Source organism: Entelurus aequoreus, linkage group LG07 (assembly GCF_033978785.1).
Source record: "Entelurus aequoreus isolate RoL-2023_Sb linkage group LG07, RoL_Eaeq_v1.1, whole genome shotgun sequence".
In the NCBI taxonomy this organism is placed as follows: domain Eukaryota; kingdom Metazoa; phylum Chordata; class Actinopteri; order Syngnathiformes; family Syngnathidae; genus Entelurus; species Entelurus aequoreus.
In genome coordinates this window covers 56,753,138-56,766,553 of record NC_084737.1, presented here as the reverse complement: position 1 = coordinate 56,766,553, position 13,416 = coordinate 56,753,138, and the positions used below count along the sequence as shown (strand labels likewise).

At 43.5% G+C, this 13,416-nt stretch overlaps 1 protein-coding gene across 4 annotated transcripts in view; it reads left to right on the top strand.

Moving 5' to 3' along the window:
• cd99 (CD99 molecule) overlaps positions 1–10,095 on the top strand; it is a 45,788-nt gene extending 35,693 nt beyond the window's left edge. For all 4 annotated transcript variants that reach the window (XM_062054043.1, XM_062054045.1, XM_062054042.1 and 1 more), the window contains one exon: positions 8,361–10,095. In XM_062054043.1, coding sequence (XP_061910027.1) covers positions 8,361–8,389 — 29 coding nt within the window. In that variant the 3' untranslated portion in view covers positions 8,390–10,095. The remainder of the gene's footprint in view (positions 1–8,360) is intronic.
• Positions 10,096–13,416: the final 3,321 nt, after the last annotated feature.

Genomic DNA, 13,416 nt, shown 5'->3' with positions numbered 1-13,416 from the left:
CTTTGCCTGATATTAGGTGTCCAAGGAAGGTGAGCTGATCTTGAAGCAGGTGGCATTTCTTGATGTTGAGAGTAAGGTTTGCTTGTTGTAATTTTGCAAACACCACTTCAAGGTCAAGCAGGTGTTGTTCTTCTGTTTGTGAAAACACAATGATGTCATCAATGTACACGAAACAGATCCTTCCCCTAAGCTCACCCAGAACTGTCTCCATTAAACGCTGGAAGGTCGCCCCAGCATTGCGCAGTCCAAATGGCATGACTTTATATTGATATAGGCCCATATGTGTGATCATGGCAGTCTTTGGCTTGCTATCCTCATCCATGGCAACCTGCCAGTAGCCACTCTGCAGGTCAAGGGAGCTGAAATATTTTGCACCTTGCAATGACTCCAGGATCTCATGTATGAGGGGCATGGGATAGGCGTCATGCTGGGTTTTGGCGTTCAAGCCCCTGTAGTCCACACAGAATCGGGGTGTTCCATCCTTCCTGGGTGTCAGAACAACAGGAGAGGCCCACGGAGATGTTGATGGCTCTATCACTCCAGTGCTGATCATTTTTTTTATTTGTTCCTCGATTATTTCTTGTTTTTGACTGGACACTCTGTAAGCCCGCTTCCTCACAGGCATCTCATCCATGGTGGTGATTTGATGTTTAATTACCCTGGTGGCCCCAGTAGTCTCAGTCCACACAGTTGGCCACTTCTGCAGCAGTGGTCGCACCACCTCAGGTTGGGATTCGAGGAGGGGGATGGCAGACTGATTAACTTGGGGTTCTTCATTTATGGCCATGTAAAAATTAATGGAGGAACCAGGGTGAGTCCAGCGAAGCATTTCTCTGCCTTTGGGGAGAAATTTGAATTCTCTCCCTCCGGGCATGACATACCTCCTGAGATGAGGTTTGAGTACCATTTGTGATGTGGTCATGAAGTCGAGACCTAACAACAAGGGCATACATAAGTGGCCCTCAGCCATCACATGAATCTGTAGGGTGGTATGACAGTCATGCAGATTGAGGAGCAGGGTGGCTTTTCCAACTGCTTGGTTTATTTGTCCATTTGCCATGACAAACTTTGGAATTCCGCTTGGCTCCAGAACCTCGCCGCACTTCCTCACAGCCTTCCACAGCGTATGACTCATTAGTGAGTACGTGCATCCGGAGTCCAGGACTCCATCTCCTTTAGAGCCGCGCATGCTAATAGGGACCACCAGGAGGGATTGTTCGCCCATAGCAGCAGCAAGGTCGGCCCCACTTCGACTCGGCCCATGCTCCATCTTCTTGCCAGATCTTTTTGGAGGGTTGCTTTGTTGGACACGACTCCAATAGTCTTTACTATTTGTCCAATCTCGTTCAATCAGGGATCCCACCTTGACCAGCTGTTCTACCGTTGTCACGATTCCACGTAGACTACTGGCCAACCTGGGATTGCAGGCACCGAGTATGCGGCGCACGATCTCGGCTTCCTCCATGTCATGTCTCCACTTCAGGCAGAGGGCACGATAATCATATGCGAAATCTCGCAAGCACTGATTAGGAGTTTGAAGAATGGAGTGGAGCTGCATCTCAATCTCGGATTGGTAGTCAGTTGGCAAAAAGGCTTCCAGGAAAGACTGCTTAAATGTAGACCAGCTGGTTATGTTACTGCGGGCTGCCGACCACCAACTCCTGGCAGGACCTTTTAAGACAGCATTGAGTGTTCCCACCAGCTCAGCATCGCTCAGAGGGCGGAGTGCTAAAAAGTTTTCACACTGTTCGATGAAATCGGTGACATCGGCTGAACCTCTGGACTCTCCAAACTGGGGAAATTCCATCCTGATGGGTGGTCTGGCAGTGACAGCAGGTGTAATGGCGGTGACAGCAGGTGCAGTGGTGGTGACAGCAGGTGCAGTGGTGGTGACAGCAGGTGCAGTGGTGGTGACAGCAGGTGCGATGGTGGTGACAGCAGGTGCGATGGTGACAGCAGGTGTAATAGGGAAGGTGATGTCTCTGACAGGCGGGTGGTGGCGGACTGGTATGGCGGCTGCAGGAGTGGAGAAGCTAGCTGGTCGCCAAAACCTTCGGGTTTTAGCAAGGGTATTTTTCAATTCCTCTCCCCACCTTTCATCTCTTCGACGCAGACATGCTACGACAGCTTGGTCGAAGTTCTGCACCTTCGTGTCCACATAGGCTTTCATCCCTGCCGCCATGGCCTCCATCGCTGCCCTAAGTCCATCCTCCCGGTTAAGGGTGCTGTCGACCGCTTCTGTAAGTCGGTTCTCCAGAATGTCCACTCGTTGTTGCAGCGTTAGAAGTTGCTCCAGGACAGCTTCTGGTTCCACCCCATCCTCTTCCTCTGCTGCCGCCTCCTGTCTGGACTGTTCTAAATACATAGAGTCCAGCAAGTTAGTCAGCTCAGCAACACCATTTGGATTGGGCCTACTGGTGACATGGCGGAAGCGGAAAGTGACGTCACTAACCACCTGGAGCACCTGTCAGACGCAGTGTTTTTTGCCACGGAGCCACTTCTTGGAATAATCTGCCTTTTGACTTTTTTGGTGTGCTTTCCATTGGCCTGTGGAGAACCGGGAGAACAGGGACTCTTTCCAGGAGGACTTTGAGTTGGATGCGCAGTCTCGGTACCGTGAGTACACTGCTGCGGCTTTCAAACAATCATCGCTTGCCCGTACGTGCATGTCACGCTACGTGCGTGTCACGTACGTAATTTTTGGGACTTTGGGGGAATATATGTGTTGAATGAACTTTGGGCTGTGGGATTTAGTGTGTTGTGTAGGTGTTTGATTTAAATTGGCGGGTTATATGGACGGGAGGGGGGAGTTGTTTGCTATGCGGGATTAATTTGTGGCATATTAAATATAAGCCTGATCGTTTTGTGGCTAATAGTTATACATGTCTTGTGTTTATTTAATATATTAATCATTCCCAGCTGAATATCAGGTCCCACCCGTGACTCCTTAATTGCGTAGTGGCAAAGACACCCGGGGAACTTGGGTGCGTTTGTTACAGAGTGGTGGCCCGTACGGGGGAAAGCGGGGCTTAGTGTATCATTGATATCAGCGGCTCATATTTTCGTTGTTTTTTTGCGAAACACGTTAAGGGGAATAAGTAGTACATAAACATTATTTGTCTTGTTAAAATATAAATGTATATTGGGTTCACTTTTTTCCCTAAATAGTCAGCAGTGTGACACACACTCCTATTGTGTCACCATTTTTTCTACATTTTGATACATATATACATCCATTTTCTGGTACATAAAGACATACTATTTTTATACATTTACACACATAGACACTTACATATACGACAGTTAATAAATACTTACACATAATTAGGTTAATTGGAGCAATGTCAACCAGCAGCCACTCCCTAATGGAGGAAGATGACAGACAGGACTTTGCTGATGCAGCCCAGGACTCAACTCCGCCCCTTGACCCTTTCCGCCATGTCACCAGTAGGCCCAATCCAAATGGTGTTGCTGAGCTGACTAACTTGCTGGACTCTATGTATTTAGAACAGTCCAGACAGGAGGCGGCAGCAGAGGAAGAGGATGGGGTGGAACCAGAAGCTGTCCTGGAGCAACTTCTAACGCTGCAACAACGAGTGGACATTCTGGAGAACCGACTTACAGAAGCGGTCGACAGCACCCTTAACCGGGAGGATGGACTTAGGGCAGCGATGGAGGCCATGGCGGCAGGGATGAAAGCCTATGTGGACACGAAGGTGCAGAACTTCGACCAAGCTGTCGTAGCATGTCTGCGTCGAAGAGATGAAAGGTGGGGAGAGGAATTGAAAAATACCCTTGCTAAAACCCGAAGGTTTTGGCGACCAGCTAGCTTCTCCACTCCTGCAGCCGCCATACCAGTCCGCCACCACCCGCCTGTCAGAGACATCACCTTCCCTATTACACCTGCTGTCACCATCGCACCTGCTGTCACCACCATCGCACCTGCTGTCACCACCACTGCACCTGCTGTCACCACCACTGCACCTGCTGTCACCACCACTGCACCTGCTGTCACCGCCATTACACCTGCTGTCACTGCCAGACCACCCATCAGGATGGAATTTCCCCAGTTTGGAGAGTCCAGAGGTTCAGCCGATGTCACCGATTTCATCGAACAGTGTGAAAACTTTTTAGCACTCCGCCCTCTGAGCGATGCTGAGCTGGTGGGAACACTCAATGCTGTCTTAAAAGGTCCTGCCAGGAGTTGGTGGTCGGCAGCCCGCAGTAACATAACCAGCTGGTCTACATTTAAGCAGTCTTTCCTGGAAGCCTTTTTGCCAACTGACTACCAATCCGAGATTGAGATGCAGCTCCACTCCATTCTTCAAACTCCTAATCAGTGCTTGCGAGATTTCGCATATGATTATCGTGCCCTCTGCCTGAAGTGGAGACATGACATGGAGGAAGCCGAGATCGTGCGCCGCATACTCGGTGCCTGCAATCCCAGGTTGGCCAGTAGTCTACGTGGAATCGTGACAACGGTAGAACAGCTGGTCAAGGTGGGATCCCTGATTGAACGAGATTGGACAAATAGTAAAGACTATTGGAGTCGTGTCCAACAAAGCAACCCTCCAAAAAGATCTGGCAAGAAGATGGAGCATGGGCCGAGTCGAAGTGGGGCCGACCTTGCTGCTGCTATGGGCGAACAATCCCTCCTGGTGGTCCCTATTAGCATGCGCGGCTCTAAAGGAGATGGAGTCCTGGACTCCGGATGCACGTACTCACTAATGAGTCATACGCTGTGGAAGGCTGTGAGGAAGTGCGGCGAGGTTCTGGAGCCAAGCGGAATTCCAAAGTTTGTCATGGCAAATGGACAAATAAACCAAGCAGTTGGAAAAGCCACCCTGCTCCTCAATCTGCATGACTGTCATACCACCCTACAGATTCATGTGATGGCTGAGGGCCACTTATGTATGCCCTTGTTGTTAGGTCTCGACTTCATGACCACATCACAAATGGTACTCAAACCTCATCTCAGGAGGTATGTCATGCCCGGAGGGAGAGAATTCAAATTTCTCCCCAAAGGCAGAGAAATGCTTCGCTGGACTCACCCTGGTTCCTCCATTAATTTTTACATGGCCATAAATGAAGAACCCCAAGTTAATCAGTCTGCCATCCCCCTCCTCGAATCCCAACCTGAGGTGGTGCGACCACTGCTGCAGAAGTGGCCAACTGTGTGGACTGAGACTACTGGGGCCACCAGGGTAATTAAACATCAAATCACCACCATGGATGAGATGCCTGTGAGGAAGCGGGCTTACAGAGTGTCCAGTCAAAAACAAGAAATAATCGAGGAACAAATAAAAAAAATGATCAGCACTGGAGTGATAGAGCCATCAACATCTCCGTGGGCCTCTCCTGTTGTTCTGACACCCAGGAAGGATGGAACACCCCGATTCTGTGTGGACTACAGGGGCTTGAACGCCAAAACCCAGCATGACGCCTATCCCATGCCCCTCATACATGAGATCCTGGAGTCATGCTGTATTTCAGAAAAATCATTGTATGTGATTGGATAAACCACTTGTCCATCATCTTGAATGACGTGCTACTTCAACCGCTCACATCCAAATCAACCCGTGACGCTGATGAGAAATCCAAAACAAAACAGCCGACATATTAGATAACGACAGAGCGAAAAGTTAGATAACTTTTACTGAAACAACGCAGAAATGTCAGTAGACGATCGATGTCGTTTGTGCAAAGAAAATATGCAGAATCAATGTCAGCACACGACTCCTCGCTCCGTTGTTGTTTGAACCAAACAGTCGCTTCGGCGCTTCGTCACATCCATCAAATCCCGCCCGGCAATCCTGATCGGTTCATTATTTTTTGCTTTCTTGAAGGAGTTTGCATTACTCTCGAGCCCAGATCTTTGTGTGGAGCTCAGCGAACTACAAGGATCTGGCGAGAGTCAGGTTAGGATTAAGGACATTGGCGGGGTTTGTTTACAGCCGCCATCCTGAAAACCTGAGTGTCAGGAACACGAGAGCAGATTCTTACAACAAAGGTCTGTTCTGCAGAAACGTGTTATTATGTTCATTATTTTTATATGGATCTGTGGGTGTTCTTTTATCCTTTGCGTTAATGTTTCGCCGCGTTTGTTGCATATTTGTTGCATTTTTCTTTATTGTTAAAGATTGATTTTGAGACGGTTGTCTGGAAAGTAAAGAGGAGACCTGTTCATATGTTTTTAATATTCGGTGTTTTATTGATCATAGTTAATATTACAAATCCTACATTATTTATTTTCATGACATTCTTTTATTCAGCAAAAAGGCTGTAAAATTCCATTCAGATTTTGAGATGGTCTGTCAAAATACTTTTAGTATTCTATCAGTAATATTGTGAGTCTGTATTGTGTGTTTAGCTTTTACCATTTTCTACGGCATTTTAGCAATTACTTCACCGATGCTGAACAACATGCACGTGTTTAAATTTTACTTAAAAAAGGGAACCAAGCACACACACTGCGGAATGTGTGACACTTTTTGCAACTAAAATATTGTGTCAAAAAACACCACATGCAGACAAACTCACAGTGTCATGTTAAAAATCTGAAATAAAAGCATAAGACCGGTAAATTTTGTAACACAATCATCAGTCAGTCACTATAGTACAGACCAAAAGTTTGGAAACACCTTCTCATTTCAATGCGTTTTCTTTATTTTAGTGACTATTTACATTGTACATTGTCGCTGAAGGCATCAGAACTATGACACCTGTGAAGTGAAAACCCTTCCAGGTGACTACCTCTTGAAGCTCATCGAGAGAATGCCAAGAGTGTGCAAAACAGTAATCGGAGCAAAGGGTGGCTATTTTGAAGAAACTAGTATACAAAACATCCATCCATCCATTTTCTACCGCTTATTCCCTTCGGAGTCGCGGGGGGCGCTGGAGCCTATCTCAGCTACAATCGGGCGGAAGGCGGGGTACACCCTGGACAAGTCGCCACCTCATCGCAGGGCCAACACAGATAGACAGACAACATTCACACTCACATTCACACACTAGGGCCAATTTAGTGTTGCCAATCAACCTATCCCCAGGTGCATGTCTTTGGAGGTGGGAGGAAGCCGGAGTACCCGGAGGGAACCCACGCAGTCACGGGGAGAACATGTTTTCATTTATTTCACCTTTTTTTGTTACGTACATAACTCCACATGTGTTCATTCATAGTTTTGATGCCTTCAGTGACAATCTACAATGTAAATAGTCATGAAAATAAAGAAAATACATTGAATGAGAAGGTGTGTCCAAACTTTTGGCCTGTACTGTGTGTGTATGTATGTATGTGTATATATATATATATATATATATATATATATATATATATATATATATATATATATATATATATATATATATATATATATATATATATATATATTAGGGCTGCAACAACTAATCGATTACAATTGATTATTAAAATAGTTGCAGATTAATTTAGTCATCGATTCGTTGGATCTATGCTATGCGCATGTGCAGAGTTTATTTATTCATTTATTTTTAAAATATATATATATATTTTTTTTTAATAAACCTTTATTTATAAACTGCCACATTTACAAACAGCTGAGAAACAATAATCAAAATAAGTATGTTGCCAGTATGCTGTTTTTTTTCCAATAAAATCTGGATAGGATAGAAATGTAGTTTGTCTCTTTTATCCGATTGTCAATCGATTAATCGAAGTAATAATCGACAGATTAATCGATTATCAAATTAATCGTTAGTTGCAGCCCAGTATATATAGACAAACACACCAGCGCCCAGACGCGTTTTTACCGACCAATGGGGCCCCGAGTCAAAATAATTGCCCATGTCTGCTCTAAATCAACTTCAGATGTATCTGTCGATTATAAGTTTTTATTTTTTGAGCAAAGGCATTTTTTAAGTAAAACACACTGTTATTAGTGTCAATGTTGCAACATTTTCTCGTTACATTACATCTGTTTGCTGTTGTATTCCACTTTTTGTGTGGAATAAAAGTGTCCAAAGTGTGGCCTGCTCTACACCAACATGGCAATAATACTAAATTTACCAAGTACTAAATCACTTTTGTATTGGAATCAAATACAAATTGACTTTAATCTAATACTAATTAATTTATACACTTTATTATCAGTTTTTATTTACATTCTATGCTCTCTTACAATAAACCTACCATAAAAATGATGATCTCTGTAAGATTGAACTTATCAGAAATAATTATCACATTTTGTCACTTTTTTTAAATAACTTTCTGTAAATTCCACATAAATATTCTTTTTTGAGAATGTTTGTTTCCAAGCACAAATAAGATGATATTCCTAAGAACATATTTGTGAATTCAACATATTTATTTTCATCTTTTTCAGTTTTCAGCAACTTGCTCAACACATCCTAGAGCGGCGTCTGCATGAGTCCGCGCTGAAAGGAACGACAGTCCATCTTTTCCATGTCAGCTTCATATGCAGCCTGCCTTTTACCATAATACATTTGACCAGCTTAACTGTTGTATATTATTGTTGTTTGCTACTGTTAAACGTGTGTATTCGCACATCCTGGTGTTATTTTAGCATTGTGTTGTATTTCTCTTGTTGTTTTTGTTCGGAATATTTCATGTCTGCTATGTTTGGTTTTCATCACATTAAGATAGAAATATTTCAAAAGCTTAATGTGGGTGGGTTTTTTTCCAGGCGACATCGGGGAGAACTATCAACTTTTCTCAATTATGACAAATGCAAACCTGCTGGTGAGGATTTTGAAGATGTCCTAATAAAAAGTATTTTTCCCACCTTAATGACATGAAGTTACAATTACTTTAAAAAGGGAAATGTTTCTTGAATAACATCCCTCCATCCATTTTTTTCCCACTTTATCTGGGTCTGGGAGCCCAGGCAGTCTTCCCTCTTTTATATTGCCAAAAGTATTTGGCCACCCATCCAAATGATCAGAATCAGGTGTCCTAATCACTTGGCCCGGCCATTGGTGTATACAATCAAGCACTTAGGCATGGAAAGTGTTTCTACAAACATTTGTGAAAGAATGGGCCGCTCTCAGGAGCTCAGTGATTTCCAGCGTGGAACTGTCATAGGATGCCACCTGTGCAACAAATCCAGTCGTGAATTTTCCTCGCTCCTAAATATTCCAAAGTCAACTGTCGGCTTTAATATAAGAAAATACAAGAGTTTGGGAACAACAGCAACTCAGCCACAAAGTGGTAGGCCACATAAACTGACAGAGAGAGGTTAGCGGATGCTGAAGTGCATAGTGCAAAGAGGTCGCCGACTTTCTGCGCAGTCAGTTGCTACAGAGCTCCAAATTTCATGTGACCTTCCAATTAGCCCACGTACAGTACGCAGAGAGCTTCATGGAATGGGTTTCCATGGCCGAGCAGCTGCATCTTAGCCATACATCACCAAGTCCAATGCAAGGTGTCGGATGCAGTGGTGTAAAGCAGTGAAAGGAACTTTGAATGCTCCGGGATACCAAAACATTTTGGACAATTCCATGCTCCCAACCTTGTGGGAACAGTTTGGAGCGGGCCCCTTCCTCTTCCAACATGACTGTGCACCAGTGCACAAAGCAAGGTCTATAAAGACATGGATGTCCGAGTCCGGTGTGGATGAACTTGACTGGCCTGCACAGAGTCCTGACCTGAACCGATAGAAGACCTTTGGGATGAATTAGAACAGAGACTGAGAGGCCTCACCAATGCGCTTTTGGAAGAATGGTCGAAAATTCCTATAAACACACTCCGCAACCTTGTGGACAGCTGTCCAAGAAGAGTTGAAGCTGTAATAGCTGCAAAAGGTGGACCCACATCATAATGAATCCTATGGGTTAGGAATGGGATGGCACTTCAAGTTCATATGTGAGTCAAGGCAGGTGGCAAAATACTTTTGGCAATATAGTGTATGTACTATATACTATGTACTATATATACTACACAGGTGTACTACAATGCCTCCTCCTGGTTGGCACGTCTGAAACATTTCACAGAGGAGGCGTCCAGGAGCCCTCTCCTACTCTGAGCTCCTAGCAGATAACAAACTCCTCATCCTATCCCCGAGTGTGAGACAGTAAATAAACCCACTTTTTTGTGATTGATGCTTGATTTCACAGCAGTTTTTTTTCTTTCACAAAGTTGCAGCAAATGTTGCAATGTTTTGATATATATATATATATATATATATATATATATATATATATATATATATATATATATATATATATATATATATATTTTGCAATAACATTGAATTTTCCTGTGATTGTACAAACATTCAGGGTCGCCGGAGCCTACCTCAGCTGCATTCGGGCGGTAGGCGGGGTACACCCTGGAGAAGTCACCACCTCACCCCAAAAAAAAGGGACAAGCGGTAGAAAATGGATGGATGGATGTACAAACATTTTAATGTTTTAGATCAGGGGTGTAAGCCTTGTTGGGAGGGGGGGGTTAATAGATTTTAATTAAAGATTTAGATTCAACATTTAGGTTTAGATTTAACATTTAGCACTCACATTTAGATAAGATTTAAATGAAAGATTTTAATGTAACTTTTAGGTTTACATTTAACATTCATTATTTACGTTTAGATTTAACATTTAAGATTCAAATGAAAGATTCAGATTTAACATTTAGGTTGAGATTTAACATTTATATTTAGATTTGAGATTTAACATTTAGGTTTAGATTGAACATTTAGCGCTCACATTTAAATTTAAACTTTTGATTTAGATTTAGCATTTAGGTTTAGATTTAAGATTTACATGTAACATTTAGCGCTCAGATTTAGATTAACAATATAGATTTAGACGTAACATATAGTTTTAGATATAATGTTTCGATTTAACATTTAGATTTCAAATTTAGGTTTCGGTTTAACATTTAAGATTCAGAATTAGATTTAACATTTCGATTTAGATATAAAATTTAGAGTCAACATTAAAACTTAAAGGCCTACTGAAATGAAATTGTTTTATTTAAACGGGGATAGCAGATCCATTCTATGTGCATACTTGATCATTTTGCGATATTGCCATATTTTTGCTGAAAGGATTTAGTAGAGAACATCGACGATAAAGTTCGCAACTTTTGGTCGCTGATAAAAAAAGCCTTGCTTGTACCGGTAGTAGTGTGACGTCACGGGTTGAAAGGCTCCTCACATTTCCCCATTGTTTACACCAGCAGCGAGAGCAATTCGGACCGAGAAAGCGACGATTACCCCATTCATTTGAGCCAGGATGAAAGATTCGTGGATGAGGAACGTGAGAGTGAAGGACTAGAGTGCAGTGCAGGACGCATCTTTTTTCGCTCTGACCGTAACTTAGGTACAAGCTGGCTCATTGGATTCCACACTCTCTCCTTTTTCTATTGTGGATCACGGATTTGTATTTTAAACCACCTCGGATACTATATCCTCTTGAAAATGAGAGTCGAGAACGCGAAATGGACATTCACAGTGACTTCTATCTCCACGACAATACATCGACGAAACACTTTAGCTACAGAGCTAACGTGATAGCATCGGGCTTAACTGCATATAGAAACAAAATAAATAAGCCCCTGACTGGAAGGATAGACAGAAAATCAACAATACTATTAAACCATGGACCTGTAACTACACGGTTAATGCTTTCCAGCTTGGCGAAGCTTAACAATGCTGTTGCTAACGACGCCATTGAAGCTAACTTAGCAACGGGACCTCACAGAACAATGATAAAAACATTAGCTATCCACCTACGCCAGCCAGCCCTCATCTGCTCATCAACACCCGTGCTCACCTGCGTTTCAGCGATCGACGGAGCGACGAAGGACTTCACCCGATCATCGATGCGGTCGGCGGCTAGCGTCGGATAGCACGTCTGCTATCCACCTCAAAGTCCTCCTGTTTGTGTTGCTGCAGTCAGCCGCTAATACACTGATCCCACCTACAACTTTCTTCTTTGCAGTCTCCATTGTTCATTAAACAAATTGCAAAAGATTCACCAACACAGATGTCCAGAATACTTTGGAATTTTGAGATGAAAACAGAGCTATTTTGTATTGGATTCAATGGGGTCCGAATACTTCCGTTTCAACGATTGACGTCAAGCGCATACGTCATTATACACAGACGTTTTCAACCGGAAGTTTAGCGGGAAATTTAAAATTGCACTTTATAAGTTAACCCGGCCGTATTGGCATGTGTTGCAATGTTAAGATTTCATCATTGATATACCAATCAATCAATCAATGTTTATTTATATAGCCCTAAATCACAAGTGTCTCAAAGGGCTGTACAAGCCACAACGACATCCTCGGTACAGAGCCCACATACGGGCAAGGAAAACTCACCCCAGTGGGACGTCAATGTGAATGACTATGAGAAACCTTGGAGAGGACCGCATATGTGGGTACACCCCCCCCCCCCCCCCCCCCCCTCTAGGGGAGACCGAAAGCAATGGATGTCGAGTGGGTCTGACATAATATTGTGAAAGTCCAACACATCAGCGAAAGTCCAGTCCATAGTGGGGCCAGCAGGAACCATCCCGAGCAGAGACGGGTCAGCAGCGTAGAGATGTCCCCATCCGATGGACAGGCTAGCGGTCCACCCCGGGTTGGGAGCAGAGTAGAAAAGAAAAGAAAAGAAACGGCAGTACAACTGGTCTAAAAAGGGAGTCTATTTAAAGGCTAGAGTATACAAATGAGTTTTAAGATGAGACTTAAATGCTTCTACTGAGGTAGCATCTCTAACTGTTACCGGGAGGGCATTCCATAGTATTGGAGCCCGAATAGAAAACGCTCTATAGCCGGCAGACTTTTTTTGGGCTCTGGGAATCACTAATAAGCCGGAGTTCTTTGAACGCAGATTTCTTGCCGGGACATATGGTACAATACAATCGGCAAGATAGGCAGGAGCTTGACCGTGTAGTATTTTATACGTAAGTAGTAAAACCTTAAAGTCGCATCTTAGGTGCACAGGAAGCCAGTGCAAGTGAGCCAGTATAGGCGTAATATGATCAAACTTTCTTGTTTTTGTCAAAAGTCTAGCAGCCGCATTTTGTACCAACTGTAATCTTTTAATGCTAGACATAGGGAGGCCCGAAAATAAAACGTTACAGTAATCGAGACGAGATGTAACGAACGCATGGATAATGATCTCAGCATCGCTTGTGGACAAAATGGAACGAATTTTAGCGATATTACGGAGATGAAAGAAGGCCGTTTTAGTAACACTCTTAATGTGTGACTCAAACGAGAGAGTTGGGTCGAAGATAATACCCAGATTCTTTACCGAGTCGCCTTGTGTAATTGTTTGGTTGTCAAATGTTAAGGTGGTATTATTAAATAGATGTCGGTGTTGAGCAGGACCGATAATCAGCATTTCCGTTTTCTTAGCGTTGAGTTGCAAAAAGTTAGCGGACATCCATTGTTTAATTTCATTA